Source organism: Cataglyphis hispanica, chromosome 2 (assembly GCF_021464435.1).
Source record: "Cataglyphis hispanica isolate Lineage 1 chromosome 2, ULB_Chis1_1.0, whole genome shotgun sequence".
Classification (NCBI taxonomy): Eukaryota; Metazoa; Arthropoda; class Insecta; order Hymenoptera; family Formicidae; genus Cataglyphis; species Cataglyphis hispanica.
In genome coordinates, this window is record NC_065955.1 from 11,445,643 (window position 1) to 11,463,623 (window position 17,981).

The window sequence follows — 17,981 nt, forward strand, 5'->3', positions numbered from 1 at the left end:
ACGAAAATCTTGTAAAATTCGTATATATTCTATTCGTTTCAATGACTTTTAATAGTATTTGAAAATGTCATGAAAGCGACATTTTCTCAAGAAATTTTCTCAAAATAAAAGTAACTCGTATAATTAGATATTATTATTCTAACAATAAGTCCAAACTCTGATTACAAATTAGCTGTTAAATCTTGAGACAAATCATGACAGATCAGCTGTTGTACTGGGTTTGAAGTGAGCCAATAAGAAATTTAAAGATTAATTTTACACAAAAATTGTGTAAAATTCCTCTCATTTCGTTTCAATGACATTTAATTGCACTTAAAAAAAATATATATATATCGCTCTCGGAAAACAATCTCTTATTAAAATAAAAACTCTCGTATCGTTAGATAACATTACTCTAGTCCAAACTCAGATTACAGAATAGCTGTTTATTCTTGGGACAAAATATAGTTGATAGATTTTATTTACTCTATTTAATCTATAGACACATGGTGTTCATTGCGACATTTTTCTGACACTTCCATCGTGTCTTGCATTTAAATCTCTTATTCAATCGACTGCAATTCTGTCGCGTTGAAAAATAACCATTGCAATTATCACTGTCCAGGAAATTGTCGCGTGCGTGTGACGAACAGGAAGCGAGTCATAGGATGCATTTGTCAGGGCCTTTTATTTCATTTTTTTTCTCTTTCCATTTCATCCCTTTCTTCTATTTGTCGTTTACTGTGAGATTATTGATTACGCGATACAGAATTGACAAAGTAAAATTAATCTAATTAAATTTTTCTCTTCTCGCTTTTTTCTTTATTTTTTACGATTTCATAAAGAACATTGAAAAATTTTCTGCGACAATTTTGAGGTCATCATCATCACCGTAATGCGACGTTTAAAGGATATACAAGGAAATGCAAGACACGTTATAAGCGATATTACAACAGCGCATTATTTTTCTCTCTAATGTCTTTATAATAGCAAATTTTTATCTTTAATATTCTGTTTAAATCATTTATTATCGAATACAGGTTTATATATGGATTTTTGTGATAAATCCAGGCAACTATTTTTAAGTAAAATGTATGTTTTTGTTACGGATATCGCCTTAGTTGTCATATTGTGACAATAATTGTGAAAGATCGTGTATACGGGCGTGTGTGGTGTATTTAGAGATTTTCGGGGAAGTATGTCAATATTGGAAAACACGAGCAGAATAAATAGATATGAAAAAGAAAGTATGAGAAAAAGGAATGAAAGGTGAGATACAATGATAAGCATCACGTTACGAATTGTTATATGAGAGTCACACTAAAATATTCAATTACACCCATGAAAATTAGGATAACATTTGATAAGATTAGAAAACCCGAACCGTAAATATAGTTGCAGTTGTAACGATTCAATTCTTTGAAACAAACAATTATCAATTCATAGAAAACAATTAGCATACTTGAAAAGATTACTGAAAAGAATTTCACAAAAAATACTTATAATGCAAGGATAATATTTAAAGTATATATATATATACATATTTACAAAATCGATTCCAACAACAAGTCAAACTCAAAGATACTATTATTATTCAAATTAAGAGATGACTCAGGAATATCCTATAATTAATATCCCTGGAAAAACACGCACATATTATTTTGCATTTGAATAAAATAAAAATCTTCCAGTTAAATAAAAAAAAAATATTCTATTTGATTGTTTTTGAGAAAACCTACCGCCATTAATAAAGTAAACCTACTGCGATGCCCGATGAAAGATCCCGGCGACGCAACGTGTCCGTTGTTGAGATTGGTATCTTCTTCTCTTTCGTCTCTTGACTCGAGAACAAACTATTAACTCTGTCTACCCGCCGGATTCCGGTAATTTGTGATGACAATTCCGTGTTCCGTCTCATATACGACGCTTGTAATGGGAACGTTACGAGACGAGACTCTCGCGAGAACACGCGATACAAATCTGTGCAGGGTCGGTGTCACTGGCGGTGGAAATGATGGCGATAACGATCTGCGACGCGCTCATCAAATGCACTTGTCAATTCTTCATAACGATTAAGTCAGTCACTACACGCGTGGAATTGATGCTTTCAGATATCACACTGTTATTTTACTATATAGAACATATTTAATGAAGATCATGTTTAATTATAAGGCATACTTAATCTCTCTATTTATTAGATCTTTTTTTTAGTTTCTCTCTTATGTGAAAAATTATTTATAGAGTGTTTCACAATTAATTATACGTCCGTCCCTATGTTTAGAATTTAGCAGATTAGAATATGTGTTCAGATTTTAATTATTTTATATTTTAAATTATAATTTATTTAATTTTTTAAATTATAATTATGAGTTGACAGCGTGTTCAAAGATTGAAATATATATATATATATATATATATATATATATATATATATATATATATATGTATCCACTTGTATCTTATAAAATTAAATATATATTTATCAGATTTAGATTAGCTAACGATAAATAATCTTTTGACTTTAATAGACTGTTTTTTGATAAAGAGGTTTTAAGCGAAGAAAGTTATCGGGAAGTGAGCGAACGGTTTTCAATTGAGTTTCAGCAAGCTGGGCGTCGAGAACGTAGATCAGGAAAACGCAATTGCGTGACGCACCGCATTTTCATCCCTCGCTCTCTCTCTCTCTCTCTCTTTTTCTCTCCCCTTTCCTTCTACCTCTCTTTCTCTCTCCTTTTCCCTTGCTCCTTCTCTGCAGACACTTGTTTGGGTTCCAAACCCCACTTGTGGTGGAACCATGACCAATCGAGTTCGCGTAGGCGGTGCGGCATTTATGAGGGCGGCCACGTTCACCAATGGAGACACGAGTCCGCATTGTTCGATGATCTGCGCGTGTATATTGCACTGGTTTTGTCTTCTGGTCGGAATCGGGATTTCTTTAGTTGTCACTCGACTACGACAGTGTAGACGTTACGTTAATTCTTCGCGTTCTCCTCACACGTAGTTGCTTCGACAGTGATCGAAAGAACCTTGAAATATCGATCTTCGATAATGTCTTTTCAAGTGCCTCCTCAGGACACGAATGTCAACGTGCTGATGCCCGTGGACTTGCAAATGCAACTGCAAAAACATCAAATGCTTTTTACGCAACAGCAAATTCCTCTAAGTCACAGAACAGGTTTGTTGTTAATCCTGGTTATTTCAAGTTGTTTTGAATTTGAAAGCAGCTAGCGACGATCAGCTGATTCCTGTCACGGAGCGAGTTTAAAACGTTAACAGTTTTGCGGTAGTTATATAATAATTTAATATTAAGAATCTCGATCGATTTAATGCGATATGTGAATTTTAAGATGCATTATAATCCGTGACTGCTGTTTGTTATTTGATTCAATTTCATTTTCCGCTCTTTTCGCTTTCTTTATTTTAATGTATTACATATTTGATTTTATTATCCAGATTTTTATACATCTCTCAATTTTATATTTGTTTTGTAAACTAATTTAAGGAGAGGATTTTTAACGCAAGATATTTATAATTTGAATATATTAATAAATTAGACAAAATTTAAATATAATAACATATTTTGCATTTTGCACAAATAAAACAATAGTTTGTGATTATATCTTTATTAATTGACGAACTCAGATGACAATTATTTTGCGTTGTCTGAAAAAAAGGATATTATTTATTAAGCATTTCGCATAAGTACAAATGGCACTTTTAACTATTCTGTAATTTGCAAAATTTATTGCAAAAATATTGCAATAAAATATTTTAACGTTAACATTTGTTGGAAAAAAATGTTATTCCGATATACAAAACGATTTGCACAATGAAAATCGAACTCAATCGTCCTGTCAATTATAACACCTCGTATAATACACGAGATCCTTGAAAGATGAAAAGTGCCGACCTTCAACGGAGCAAATAATCATTATCTTCCTACAAAACGGTCCTGGCGATATATTGTCCGTTCTTCGCGGGAGATCGAATGTTTGCAATTGTGTGTCAGTCTATAATACTACTAGACAAGTGCGGCGACAACGGGGACACTCCGGTGTTCCCGCTGCTATTCGTTACTTCATTTTCTTCAGTCTTTCTTTCGTTCACCTTCAAACGATGTCGACACTTCAGAAAAAACGCCGACACATTTCGTGGAAATTAATAGATATCCCTAATTCATCGCGTAAACAGAGCAAGCTGGTATCGTTAAACATGCGCAAAATATTTTCTCGATCTTAATTTTCATTTATTCCGAAGTTAGAACGAAGTGTATTTATGTATAAGTTTTTATTAGAAAATTAAGTAGATGTTATTAGATATTAAGACACTTTTTCAATTCAATAACAAAGGACGACCAAAAAAATTTTGTCAAGTAACTGTAATCAGAGTAGTTGTTTCTTATAGATTTTTGGCCACAAAAAACAATGCCGCAAACCAAATTGGTCCATCACGTCAGATTTTGAAGTTATTTTGAATTTTAAAATGAAAAATCACTGATTTTTTATTTTAAAATTCAAAACAACTTATCGGTTAAAACTTTTTGTCAGTCTGTGAAAAAATTTTTAACAAGTAATTTTAATCAGAGTAAGTGCTTCTGATAGATTTTCAGTCACAAAAAACAATTCCGCTGTTTAAATTGCTCTGTCACGTCAGATTTTAAAGTTACTTTGGATTTTAATATGAAAAATCAGCGATTTTTTATTAATAAAATTATTAATAATTTAATTAAAAATAATTAATAAAATTATTAAAATTTATTAATAAAATTCAAAATAACTTTAAAATTTAAAGCAATTTGCGGCAGAGTTTTTTGTAGCCGAAAATCTATAAGAAATCTACTCTGATTAAAGTTACTTAACAAAAAATTTTTTTGTCAGCCTGTGTAATTTTTTAAACGCCGAGATTTTATTTAAATCTTAATTTCTTGAATTATAATATAATTGAGACCGCGTTTAAAAATGTATCGCTTATTATTGGATTAATTGAATATTTACAAGAATATCTCTAATACGATTCGAAAATCAGAGTGAATTTTTTTAATACGTGATACTTAATCTGGAGATGGATTTCATTATGTAATAAAAAAACACTATATAAGTTTTATTGCTTAATCGTTCTAATCATGCGTTATCAATTGACAGATGAAAAGTCATATTCGAACAGATGGTCACGACTACCATTACCGTCTGGAGTCAGCGTAGAATTACAAAATCGCAAGCTCTGGGAACAATTTCATGCCGAGACCACGGAAATGATCATCACCAAGTCGGGACGGTGAGTACACGCTATTGTATTAATATTATCCAAGTATAGTTTTCTGCAAAGCCATTTTACATAAAAATTGCTTATGTTATTTCTAAATGTGCGTTGTTACTTCAAATATTCTTCAAAAATATTATTAGACATTAAAAATAAGCGTTATAGCCATAGAAGTGTCATACTGCTGTAGCAATAAAAAAATGAGAGATTCAATATTGAATTCGATAAACCAATAAAAATACAAATCTTATAAATCTTCGATGTAATATAATAATAATATTCTTTCTCTCTCAATAAGCGTATAGAAATTTCGTATCTCGATAATGCAGGTGTAAAATTAAATTTTAAAACGATAACAAATAATCGTCAATAAGATCATGGTGCTTAAACTTTCCTCGTTACGATTGTAATCACTTTTGTACGCGTTTTTTACGCAATCTAATCCGTCTAAATGGCGCCCGGCGCGACGAAAGAGATACCGGGCGCTTTCAATTGGACAAGCAAGACGAGATACTTCCCTTTGACGCACGCTTCAACTTCGAGATCTCTGTCCGTCTTGGCGCCTGTAAGAGGTGCGTCATGCACCATAGAGACGACGCCGTGGCAACCACTCCCCCCGTCTGACGGCCGGCGCGGCGCCGTGCCGCGCCGCGCCGACGCACTCGAAAAAACCGCTGCACGGTCGCAATTTTTTTTTACGAAACAATGGACCTCCCCGCGGGGATTCCGCCAAAAAGTAATACGAGGCTCGGCATCTGCCGGTCGCAGATCTGCTGGACGCGCGAGAGGACGACCGAGAGACTTGGACGATTTTTTTTTCTCTCTTGTAGAGTAAACAGTTTGTGAATAAAAAAAAGAAAGAATCAAAGTTAATTAAAAAAAAAAAAAAAAAAAATAATAAGATGAAAATCGTGCAAATTAGAAATTTGCACTTTGCTTCCTCATTATTTTATTTCGCTCACAAAGAGCAAGCGGGTTTTTTAATTTTGGCTTCCTCATAAAGGAAGCTTCATGAACGAAATAAAAAAATAAAGAATCATTGGCACAATTTCAACCCAATGTTGGCTTTCGAAATTCGTTGGCAGGCCGATATTTCCAATGTTGGCAAATCTCATTTAGGATATTATAAAATATGTTTTTAAAAATTCAAAAATTTACAGTTAAAAAAATTTTAAATCAAATATTCAAAATTATACGTCAAGTTAATGTCAAATACGTCAAGTTTGATAGAGATGAAATCGAAAACAATCAAAAACGATTGTAATTAATGTCGTCGCGCTTTCATTTGGCAGATTGATATCGTCGTGAAATGCTAAACACTTTCTGAGATATACCAACAAAATTGCTTCCAAAATTCAGTCTGACGCATATTACTGGCATTTCTGTCCCACGACGCTCGATAAGCTTCTTTGTAAAAGTACAGACGGACGGATGACAATGAGTTTAGTTTCGCAGGTCAGAGAGCCGGGCGTCGTAAGAGGCGTCATGGGGTACCGTAACGACACGGTTGACAATTTATCTGTTCTTGCCGATCAGGGGATCAGAGGGCGTTTCGGATAGGACATAAGTACGTCTTCTACGGAGACGAAACGGGACAACCAACGTCGTTTTAGAATCGGACGTCAAATCGCGACCGCTTCCGGCAACGCCGGATCCTTTGCCGGAAGCGATCGAACAAGTCCTCAGATGAGAGAGACATGGGGCGGTAACCACTCGAGATAGGGGTACGTGGAATTTTGCGTCGTTTTAAAACAGATAACGCCACCCGCGATGATGTCACGCGTCACGAGAGATCTCATGTTATATATCATATGTTGCACGTCGCGTGGGCGTGGAAGTTGCAGCGGAAGACAGGAAACGTGTTTGAGTGTTGCCGCGAGCGAATCCTTTCTGTTCGTCGTTTATTTATGAGAATCGTTATCGAACCGATTAATTAATAATGACGATATCATATATTTGTAATTGTAGCAATGAAAGATGCAAGAATTAAAAAAAAAGTGATCGGCCAACGCAAATACGATATATCATCGATATTAATACGGAGATTGGTTAAAAGGCTACTTTCTTTTATATAAATAAATAAGTAATAAATACATGCCCGTTATATAAATAATTTTTATTTTTTATTTTCCAGGGGGGATAGCTTTCTTTGCCCCCTGTGCATATTAAATGTTTTAGAATTACATATAATGATATTTTAGAAAGAGGAAGAAAGGACGGATTCTAAGTAAGGGAGGGTTTTTCTGAATATAAAAATATCAAAAAATATATATTGATAATTCTTAAATTATATAGGTTTGAGAATTTTGTCGAATTTAAAGATCAACGAATTTAAATTTGCATTATTCATACATTTCACTTTAGTTTCTTTTAACATTCTTTTTTTTATTTTCACATAAATTTGTACTCATTTATGTGATAAATGTCCATTCAAAAAGATTCATTATTTCTTTCTCGAAATCTCTCGTGAAAAAGTCTACTTGCGTTTGACCATACGTCGTAAGATATATCTTGTTACGAGACACAACTGGACCACCTAAAGTCTCTCCTGACCTACGTAAGACGACCATCGATCGTGCTTTTAACGAGCTGACGGATCGCGAGAAGGCGATATGACGATTGACGCTCTGAAAAGAAGTCGGAACACGTGTTTATATTCCAGCATGCATATTCCTGGGCGGTCCAGGCGCGACAATAGCGACCGAGGTGTCTGTCTGCCCATTCGTCCATGCCTTCCGGCGTCTCGTTCGCACCACGTGCCCACCACGTGCTTTCTTGTTTTCTTTCGCCGCGGACCTTGCGAATTTACTCTCACAATCGAATATCTGCTCGCATGATCTTCGATTTCATTCAACCTCACCATCACTTTTCGTTGTATTCCATTATTTTCCTCTTTTTCCTTTCAATTCTCGGTCTCTTTTTGCGAATCCTTGTTCTTTCAACAATGAACCTGATAAAAGAAGCGGAACAAAAAAATGTGCGTAACAGAAGTTGCTTTTGTGGTCAATAGGTCAATTCTTGCGTGACACTAGCAAATAGAAAGTCAGTCAAGGGATATTGTTAGATTATCGAAAAGATTTCCTCAAAAATAATTACATATTGTATTTCTAATTTTGCCCTTTCTCTTTTTCCCTCTGCTCGAAGTTAATTAATTCCAAACTTATTGTCAAGAATTTCCTTCCGAGTATATAAAGAAATGTCATAAATAGAATCCCCTGTTAAATGTATGCAAGAAGATAAAGCTGACGTAAAATTTACATACATATATTTAGAACAAACATCTCTCTTTTACTCATAATAATAAGAATATTTATTAAGCAAAACAAAATATATTTATATGAAGAGTATAAAATTTTCGTGTTTACGATATTAAAAATATGAATCCATTCACACACACACACACAACAATATATCAAGAAATAAAAATCTAACGTTTTTAAATAATTAAATAAAAACTATATAGTGTCATTTGCTTCGGAAATATATGTACGTGACAACATATTTATTGTCTTTTTTACTGATTTCATTATATGAGGATATACATCGAATTTTTCCAAAATTAGAACCGACGCGCATGTTTTTCGTGAGATAGCCCACGCGGGTTGGCGGGTTCCCCCGCAATCGACAAAACGGGATGCATGCTGCAATCAGAGCTCGTGCCGTCGCAAAGCGCGTTACATCACGCCACTATAATCGTTATCTCGTCGCCGCATAATCAAGAGGCTTCTTAGACCAGATGTCCGTCGCGCGCGGCACGAGCGTCCAGCATCCAGCAGCCGCTAATGGCGCGAACGTAATCTTGGATGCATAATTACTTCTTAAGAATCTGTTCGTTGATTTACGATTATTAATCGCATGTACTATTTAATTTCGAAATATGAAAAACACGGGAATTATATCTAACTCATCACCAAAATTATCTAACATATGATTATCAAAAGCGCTTCGATATTATCTGATGTGTTAAGTTTTTTAAAAATTATATTTATTTCTTTGGATGTTATATTTTTATTTAAAAGTATTACAATTTTTGCTTTTGTAAAAATAAAATCTAAAATTTTATGTCAAATTAATAGTACGAAATAATTAATGTGATCGGAAATCTGATGCGTTAAAATTCAGTCTTTCAAAAATTATATTTATTTGTTTATTCATATTATATTTTTATATTGTTACAATTTTTGCTTTTATAAAAATAAAATCTAAAATTTTATGTCACGTGAAATTAGTAGTATGAAATAATTAACGTGATCGAAAATGTATATATAATGTTTTAATGAAAATAATAATTAATATTTTTTAAAAATAATTTTATAATTTTTTACTATTGAAAAACCAAATTTTAGTTTTAATACCTGCGTTTCGATGACTCATATCGGCTTTCCCGATACCGATGGCACACTCAGACAAGCGTAAAACAAACCCTTTTAGCCTGACTCCTCGATAGAAAGGACTAAAAAGTAAACGCGGGAAAATGCAGACAAAACCACCGCAATTAGAGACGGACATAGTGAGACAATATGATTTTTCTTAGTAATGTTTGACTTTTTAGAGTCGCATACTCGTCGGATTAGCCGCTACGTGTTTGAAATGTTTACTAAGAAAATTTACCGATGAAAATCTTGCGAAGAAACAGGAGCCGTTTTACCATAGCTCATTCTATGACGCCTCCTTGTCGCCGGCATGTTAATGACCAGAGGGCCTTTGTTCTTTCAGAGATGCATCGCATACCTGGCATGAAAATCATTTTTTCTTTTTTTTAATAGTGGTAGAAAATGCTTGAAAGTAGAAAATAGTGATTGAAAGTCATTACACATAGGACAATTACGCATGTCATTTGTGACCGCAAAGTCGTTAAGTTAATGAAGTCTTCAATGTTCGTCTATGAATTATTGCCGCTCATACATAATGTCTAGAAGTATTAAGGATGCTTTCGTAGAATGAGATTTGGTGATAAAATTATTCATTTTCAAATATCTGAAAATGAAAATTATTCGCTAAAAAGAGATGCTTATTACAAACTTGACATGAATTTTTATCATTCAAAATAATTTGTGGGAAACGTTTTGTCAAAAATTAAATATTAATAAAATATATTATATATTATAAAAAAATATCTTATATTTATTAATATATTATAAAAAAATTAAATATTTTATTTTCCTTTTTATTCAAACAAAATTGTACTTTGCTTAAAATTTTGAATTTTCTCTCTATGTGCGACACACTCTCGCTTTACAAAATATTTTTCAAATATATTATCTCTCGAAACACGAACAGCAATATCATATATATGTACATATAGTCATTATGCAACAATGAATTTTTTATTTGATTACAGACGCATGTTTCCATCCATCCAGTTGACGGTAAACGGTTTAAACAAACAGGACTATTATTATGTGCTTATGGAGATAACACCGGCCTCCGATCGCCGTCACAAATATTGTGGAAACAGCGGAGGTGACGATGAAAACGGAAATAAGAGCAGCAACATCGGGGGTTGGAGCTTCGCCGGGCCATCCGAACCGCAACAGCAATTTGATCGCAGAATATTTTTTCATCCCGATAATCCCGCGACAGGCGAGCACTGGATGCAAAACTCGATCAACTTCAACAAACTAAAACTTACAAACAACATCGTCGATCATCGTAATAACGTAAGTAATGTGTACGTTATATACATTAAAAATAAAAATATAATATAATAAAAATATAAATTTAATTAAATTATAAGATATATTTTATATATTTTCTTTTATTAATTAAATGTGCTGATACGAGTTGCAAGTCTTTCGTTACGGAATGAAATCGATAGTCAAGTTTGTTAGGCTTGATGGAAAAAATTTACTTGACAATATTGGTACTGCCGGTAGCTATAAAGCAATGATAAGAGATTATCGCGTGAAAAAAAAAAGTAGGGGAGAAAAACACACAATTCAGTAACTGCCGCCCATTTATCTACTTCTTCGATGTTTTGACAGCCTTACTTGTCTTCCTCATTTTTTTATCTCCTATTTTTGTTCAGTATTATATTTCTTTTCCGATTTATGTATCGCATGGAAAGTCGTCACACATCGTCACGTTCATTTAATTTGCTTGTGAGTCTTTCTCTTTTTAACATTTATCACTAATCGAAAGCTGGTATCGTAAACAAAAAATGCCAGCGCTTTCAAATTATTCAAAAATATTATATAAAAGTGACTTTCTATAATTTTTTCTCTTATGAAAATGTTTTCTTTTTTTCCCATTTTCCCATAATTGAATCTTGTGATATTAAAACAACATGGCCACTCAATTAAACTTTTTAGTAGAAAGAAAAGACAATTTTTAGAGAAAAGTATTAACCTCATATTTCGCAGAAAATTTATAATATTTGTCTTGACTTTTTTAAACATATTCCAAAATCTAAAATTATGATTATGTACAAAATAAAAACATATTTTACTAAAAAAAGAATCATGAACATGTGTATTATTTTAAGATCACATGATTCAATTGTAATAATGAATAAAAAGGATTTTGATACGATAATTCATGCGTGGAATAATAGAAAAAAAATGCACTTTAATACGAATTAAGGTAAATAATCACTTCAAAGTATATAGATACAAAAGTTGTCCACGTCATTGAAAAATCTACCTCGATAACGTAACAAATATTTTCGAAAGCTACAATATTTCTGTGCGAGCACTCTGTTCTCGAGATCGTCTCGAAAGAAAAAGCGCCATGGGGTCGGGGATTAAAATCTCTTCGCCGAAAGAGGAAGATGGACGCGCGCGGGGTGGACACATTTTCCAGCGAGAAACTTAAGCTGCACTCGAGTACCGGTGCCGGTAGGCCGGTCAATCCGACGTCCGTGGAGAACGAAGATTAACACGCTCCACGACACCCTGTAATCGATATACCTTCTTCCCACTGTGGCCTACGAGAGGGTTTGTTTACGAGCCGACAGGAACTCTCTCTCTCTCTCACTGCCGGGGTAGACGCCGCCGTCGCCGCTGGGTGTTAGGGAGATGCGTTTTACGGTTCTCGCAGCTTTTGTCGACGCGACGAAAGAACACGGCGCATAGAAGAGAATGGCGGCGGCTCCCTTTGCCCCTCGTTATGCTCATTCGAGTCGATTCAAGCGCAAAGCGCATCGCGTTAATCTTCAAAACGCCCGCGGACGCATGGCGGTGGCTGCAAAATAAGGTACTTACATTGTTACGCGGTTATCTCAATTTTGTCACCTTTTTCCTTTTTACAAAGCGGGGAATATATGTGAGATATGATCTGATCTAAAGAGGTTTAATCTAAGCAGAAAAGCGATTATCTATACCCAAATGTAGAAGCACGTATAGATCTTGAATTATGAGCGTAGAATTTTAATGAACTATAATCATCAAAAGCGTAAATAAATAACGAAACTTTTTTTCTTAATTAATTTCAATCAGACTTTACTTGTACAAGACTTGATTATAAAAAAAATATATACAGGGTGGGTTCAAACGTTCAAACAATGCAAAAAAAAAAGAAATTTTTTTTATGGAATAATCAACAAGCAAGATAAGCATTAAAAATTAGCTAAAATCATAATAGCATAAATGAAGAAGATTTTTAAAAAGCTCTACTGTCGATAGGCAAAAAAACATTTTTTTGTAACTTTATTGGAAACTGGTTATCTCAAAACCTATGGAACGTACAATCACTTTTATTTCATTTAAAAGATAATTTAATTCTCTACAATTTTTGTACCGGTATTTTTTGTTAAAAAACGCATTTCCCTGATATTTATAAAATTATATAAAATAATTATGATTTCAGAGATTTTTTGACACTAATTTTTTAAAAAAGCATCTTTCGACCCATTTATAGGAAACTTCTTATTCAGAATTAAATTTCTTATAAAATCTCAAAGTCTGGCTGGAACATTTCGGCCCACCCTATATACTGAAAAATTGAGAAAAATATAATGTTCGCTAAAAAAATCTCTAAAACGGATCTTGTATGTAAAATTTATTACAGTTTTGTTATTTATATACACAGTAAACATATATGTATTTTAATTTTTCAAGTAAAATTTAAAAAAAAAATTAATTAAAAAAATATGATTTATCTAGTATCAATAATGATATCTGAAATGCATAAAGGATTGCGCTATTAAATTGTTAGTAAATTCGTTATATTTTAAAATATATACACGACAGATCAAATATTCAAGTGATGCATCGCTCTAGATTTATACGAGAGATCCTCAGTGGAGACACATGATTCTGGGAAGGTTGTAGGGCCAGTCTGGTTTTCGGGAATCGCGTCTGCGTCTACCGTCGGCCTCTTTAGTCAGGCGCCAACTTATCTCGAAAAAGCGGCGCCCTTTTACCCGGTTCTTCAAACTAATTACGAATTTAATAAAATTCTCGACGTTCCGTTCTCCCCGCGTCCTCTCCAACTAACAGAAAGGGCCTTTTCTTTCGTGCCTCCGGAATCATCTTTCGCAATAATGCACGCTGCATAACAACGATCTTCTTTTTGCGTATTCACGCATGAAAATAAGAATTTATTTTAAATAATACATTGTTTTAAATTGAACGCGATGATTTATGAAAATAAATAAAATTACTGCCTCACCGTCGATATATTAATAATTTTCGCAATTATAATCGCAATTTTATTTTTTATATAATTTAATGAATTTCTAAAACTATTTTGTATAATTATTTTGTTCTTAATTGTATATAAACTATTTCATATAATCATTTTATTCTTAATTGTTTATATTTTTTTTTAAATTATAGAGTTTATTTTTTCTATATAATTAATGAACAATATAATTCACTAATTTAAAGTTCTATATTCACTAATCCAAAGTTGTATATAATTAGTGAATAACCAATAGAAAAATTTACAGGTGGTTTTAACATCGATGCATAAATACCTTCCTACGATTTGGATAATTTGTTGCGCCCGTGCGACAAATCTTATCGACCTTTTTTCTCATCCAGCCTCGTCATTTGCTTTCAAGGAGACTGAATTTATCGCAGTCACGGCATATCAGGTAATTTATAAAAAAATTTACAAGTAATGTTAAATTGATGTTTTCTCTTAAACCATTTTGGCTATTTGGTTTTAAAAATCGTAACAATTTTAGATTATATAAGCATCATATGATTCAATTCTTTTAATATTTATATTTTTTTATATTTGCTTTTGTTATTTTTCTCGTGTCGAGTAATACTGTTCACAAAAATGCAAAATGTTTTCTCGAAGAAATTACATTTAAATGAAAACTTTTGTTTTTTTTTTCATCATTTACAGAACGAAAACATCACGAAGTTGAAGATTAATAACAATCCGTTCGCGAAGGGATTTCGCGAAACGGGACAGTCGCGATGCAAGCGTAAATATCATCAGGTAGGCCATGATAGTCAACCGGACGATGAAGAGGTCAACTCTTTCTCCGATTCATCCGAGTCGAACCGTAGCGCGAGTAGCTTAGACGACTTGGCGCATAAATCAGAAATCAAATCTGAAATTAAAAATTCCGATGACTACGATGACATTAAACCGTCAGTCTCAATTGCCGGAAAGCAAAGATCACCTTTAAAACTGGAAAGTGATCACAAGAGTGAAGTGTCATCCCCTTTTCATAGACCCTGGTTAGACTCGCCGTCGCATAAACCAACGGCACCGATGATGCCGATGATGCCGTCAATGTCATCGTCGTTGCCAGCGGCTCACGATCTGTGTTGGTCCTATTATTTTCGATCTTTACAAGTGCCATTCATTGCGCAACAAAATTTGACGAGATATTATCAGTATCGGTGCCCGATGTTTCATTACAGGAAATTATGATTTGTTTTAATTTTTCTCGCGATGATTTTTTTGACAATTTTTCTCGCGATGTTGTCGCAACTTTAGTTACATTTTAAGCGTAAAGAATAATTATAGAATAAATAAATATATAAATTAAAGGTGTGTAAATAAATCTCGATTAATTAAAATTGAAAATAACCAACATTTCTTTTTAATCGAAATATGACAGATAAATAAAATTAAAGTAACTCCTGATATTGTCTTGGAATTCATATATCTGGATAAATTACAGTTTTAATATTTATCTGTTCGTAGGCCAAAGATTATTGTAAATAAAGACTTATTCTATAAATCATTTTGTATATATAGTTTTAATAGTATTTTAGTTAAAACTTATTTTATAATTTTAGGAGTTCACATTAAACGTGATAATATTTAATAATTTAACATAATGTGATTTAAAAAGTTAAATTATTAAATTATTCTTTCTTTAACTTTTCGAATATGTGAATATAATGAATATTTATCGAAATATTCATTATATCGAAATATAAGAGGTTATAACAATGAAATGTTAGTACATATACATATGTCATACATATAAATCCATATAGTTCCTATATGTATTATTATTATTAAAATTTATTAGTTATTAATACGTTATTAATTAGTTATTAATAATTAATTATTAATAAAAATAAATTTAATCATATTAATATAATTAGGGTTTAAAATTTATTTTAAGTTTGACAAATAACATTTATCAATTTTTGTTACTGAAGTAATTTTATAATTTATTGTTAAGAAATTCAATGATTTTCAAAATTTAAAAAATTTGTGAAACTTGATGATTTAAATTTATAAGAATTGTGACATGTATAAGACATAAAATCAGTTCTTTTCCACAGAGTTTTTTTTTATATGAAACTCATCGAGAAGTAAATGAGATATATTGTGATAATTGCCATGTGTTAAGTTTATAACGGACATATATGGGTTAGATAAAAACATGAACAACGAACGAACAATAATTGCATTTTTGAAATCTTGTTCACTGTTTATTCATTTTTTTTTGTTCGAAGTGCAAATTTGCATACGGCGAAATAATTTTGAAAAATTCTTAACTCCAAAAAATTTATAACTGCTACTCATTCGTTGTTCATTCCTTCAATATATTTGGTTTTGTGTACATATTTTATCGCATATGTGTTATTACTGTATATTACACAATTTGACATTTCAGAGATTACCAAAGAGATATTAAATATATGTAATCTGTATATATGATTAGAGGCAAGATTATTTTTTTATAATAAGATTATCTATCTATAATGTTTATATTCGAAAAGATTTATTCTCTTCTATTCAATGAAATAAATGACAAATTGCGACATAAATGCCTTATTTAGTTTAATATATTCGTCTAAGTTATATCTCTTGTCAGAGAATAATAATCTTTTTGCATATATCTGTAATATGCGCTCTTTTATAGTTTTTTCCGCAGATATATGAGAGTTTAACGTCGGTTAACCTCGATTAGCTATTGTCTTTCGAAAGATAGTAAGCGAATAAGATCCATTGTGTCTGACCTGTATTTGAATACAGCAGACGCACTTTTTGCGCCAATATAGTCACACATTTAATATTTTTTATCCATTCTTAAAAAAATCTACGTTAAATAATCGAATCAAAATATTTTCAAAAATCTCGAAGTTTATTGTTGCTTTTTTCCGTGATGTTGTTTAATTTTTTCACTGTGAGCAACTGTTCATCACATAATTCTATTCCTTTCACAAAATGAAAATTTATTTTGATAAGTGTCCATCATTTCGTTTGTGAGTCAACAATAAATATGATAGAATTGATTTATAGTGCTTCTAATCTTTTAAAATTTTCCTAAAAAAGCAAATTTAAGTTTATCTCTCCTAAAAATAATTTTGATTTTAATTTTTTATAACTTTTCTAATTTGAATTTTAATTTTTTTTTAACTTTTCTGAAGGCAAATTTTATTTTATTTTTCCCTAAAATAATTTTGATTTAATTTTTTTAATTTTATTCTCCTAAATTGTTCTCCTAAAAGTAAATTTAATTTTTATATTATTTATGTTTTAAGTTTATTTCTAGCTTGCTCAATATCTTCTTTTCAATAATCCGACTTGCTTTTTTAATTTTTTAACAATCCTATTATCTGGCTAAACCAGCAGAAATTTACGATTATCAAGATTTCGAAAGTTTTTTTTTTTCTAAAATACAATAAATTATTTTTTCGCATCTCTCTTTGTTAGACGACCTCCCACGTCTGTCATGTCAAACTTAAAACACGCTATCTGCGACACAGCACGAGTGCAAGATGTCGAGGAGTACGTCTCGTCTGTTTGTCGCCTATCCCAACTTTCCGACGATTTTGTTGACTCATGGACCTCGAGACACTTCTGCGGGGCGCCGACTCGAGACGCAATTACTCGACATCGTCTCGATTGATTGAAACACAAATTTCCGACTACTCGAATGAAGTGCCGAGAATTTGATCTCATATGTTTTACATAAGTATTAGAAAATAAAGTAGAACTGGAAGTGAAACTGCACTATCACTGCACTATCACTGCACCACCATCATATGCTGATATTAAGACTTCTTTTTTAATACACATATTCAGTATTTCATAATAATTGACAATCGATGTGTGTGTGTGTGTGTGTGTGTGTTTGTCTGTGTGTCTGTGTAGTGTGAATAATCGTAAGAAATGATCACATTTGACATCTCTTAATACACATATCGCGATCGCGCGAAAAATAATATGATGACATACGGAAAGAAAATTAATGGAAAATGATCGTGTTTGGAATGATAATACACGACGATATACAGAGTTACAGCTTGCTCACTCGAATCTTGATGTGCGAATGACAAGATTACAACACTACCTAGGAATGTAAACAACACAAA

General features: G+C 32.3%; 1 protein-coding gene across 2 annotated transcripts; it reads left to right on the forward strand.

Annotated features, from left to right (window-relative positions):
* The first annotated feature begins 2,810 nt into the window (after positions 1-2,810).
* Positions 2,811-15,474, forward strand: LOC126855371 (T-box protein 2-like). Of its 2 annotated transcripts, none has more exons than XM_050602972.1 (5): positions 2,811-3,154; positions 5,121-5,253; positions 10,580-10,898; positions 14,129-14,275; positions 14,536-15,472. In XM_050602972.1, exons 1-5 carry the CDS (start codon positions 3,028-3,030, stop codon positions 15,070-15,072), a joined length of 1,263 nt encoding a protein of 420 aa, XP_050458929.1. In that variant the 5' UTR covers positions 2,811-3,027; the 3' UTR covers positions 15,073-15,472. The 2 variants fall into 2 exon arrangements, with proteins under 2 accessions (XP_050458929.1, XP_050458938.1); XM_050602981.1 differs by lacking the exon at positions 2,811-3,154 and adding an exon at positions 3,986-4,179 and having other exon boundaries at positions 14,536-15,474.
* Positions 15,475-17,981: the final 2,507 nt, after the last annotated feature.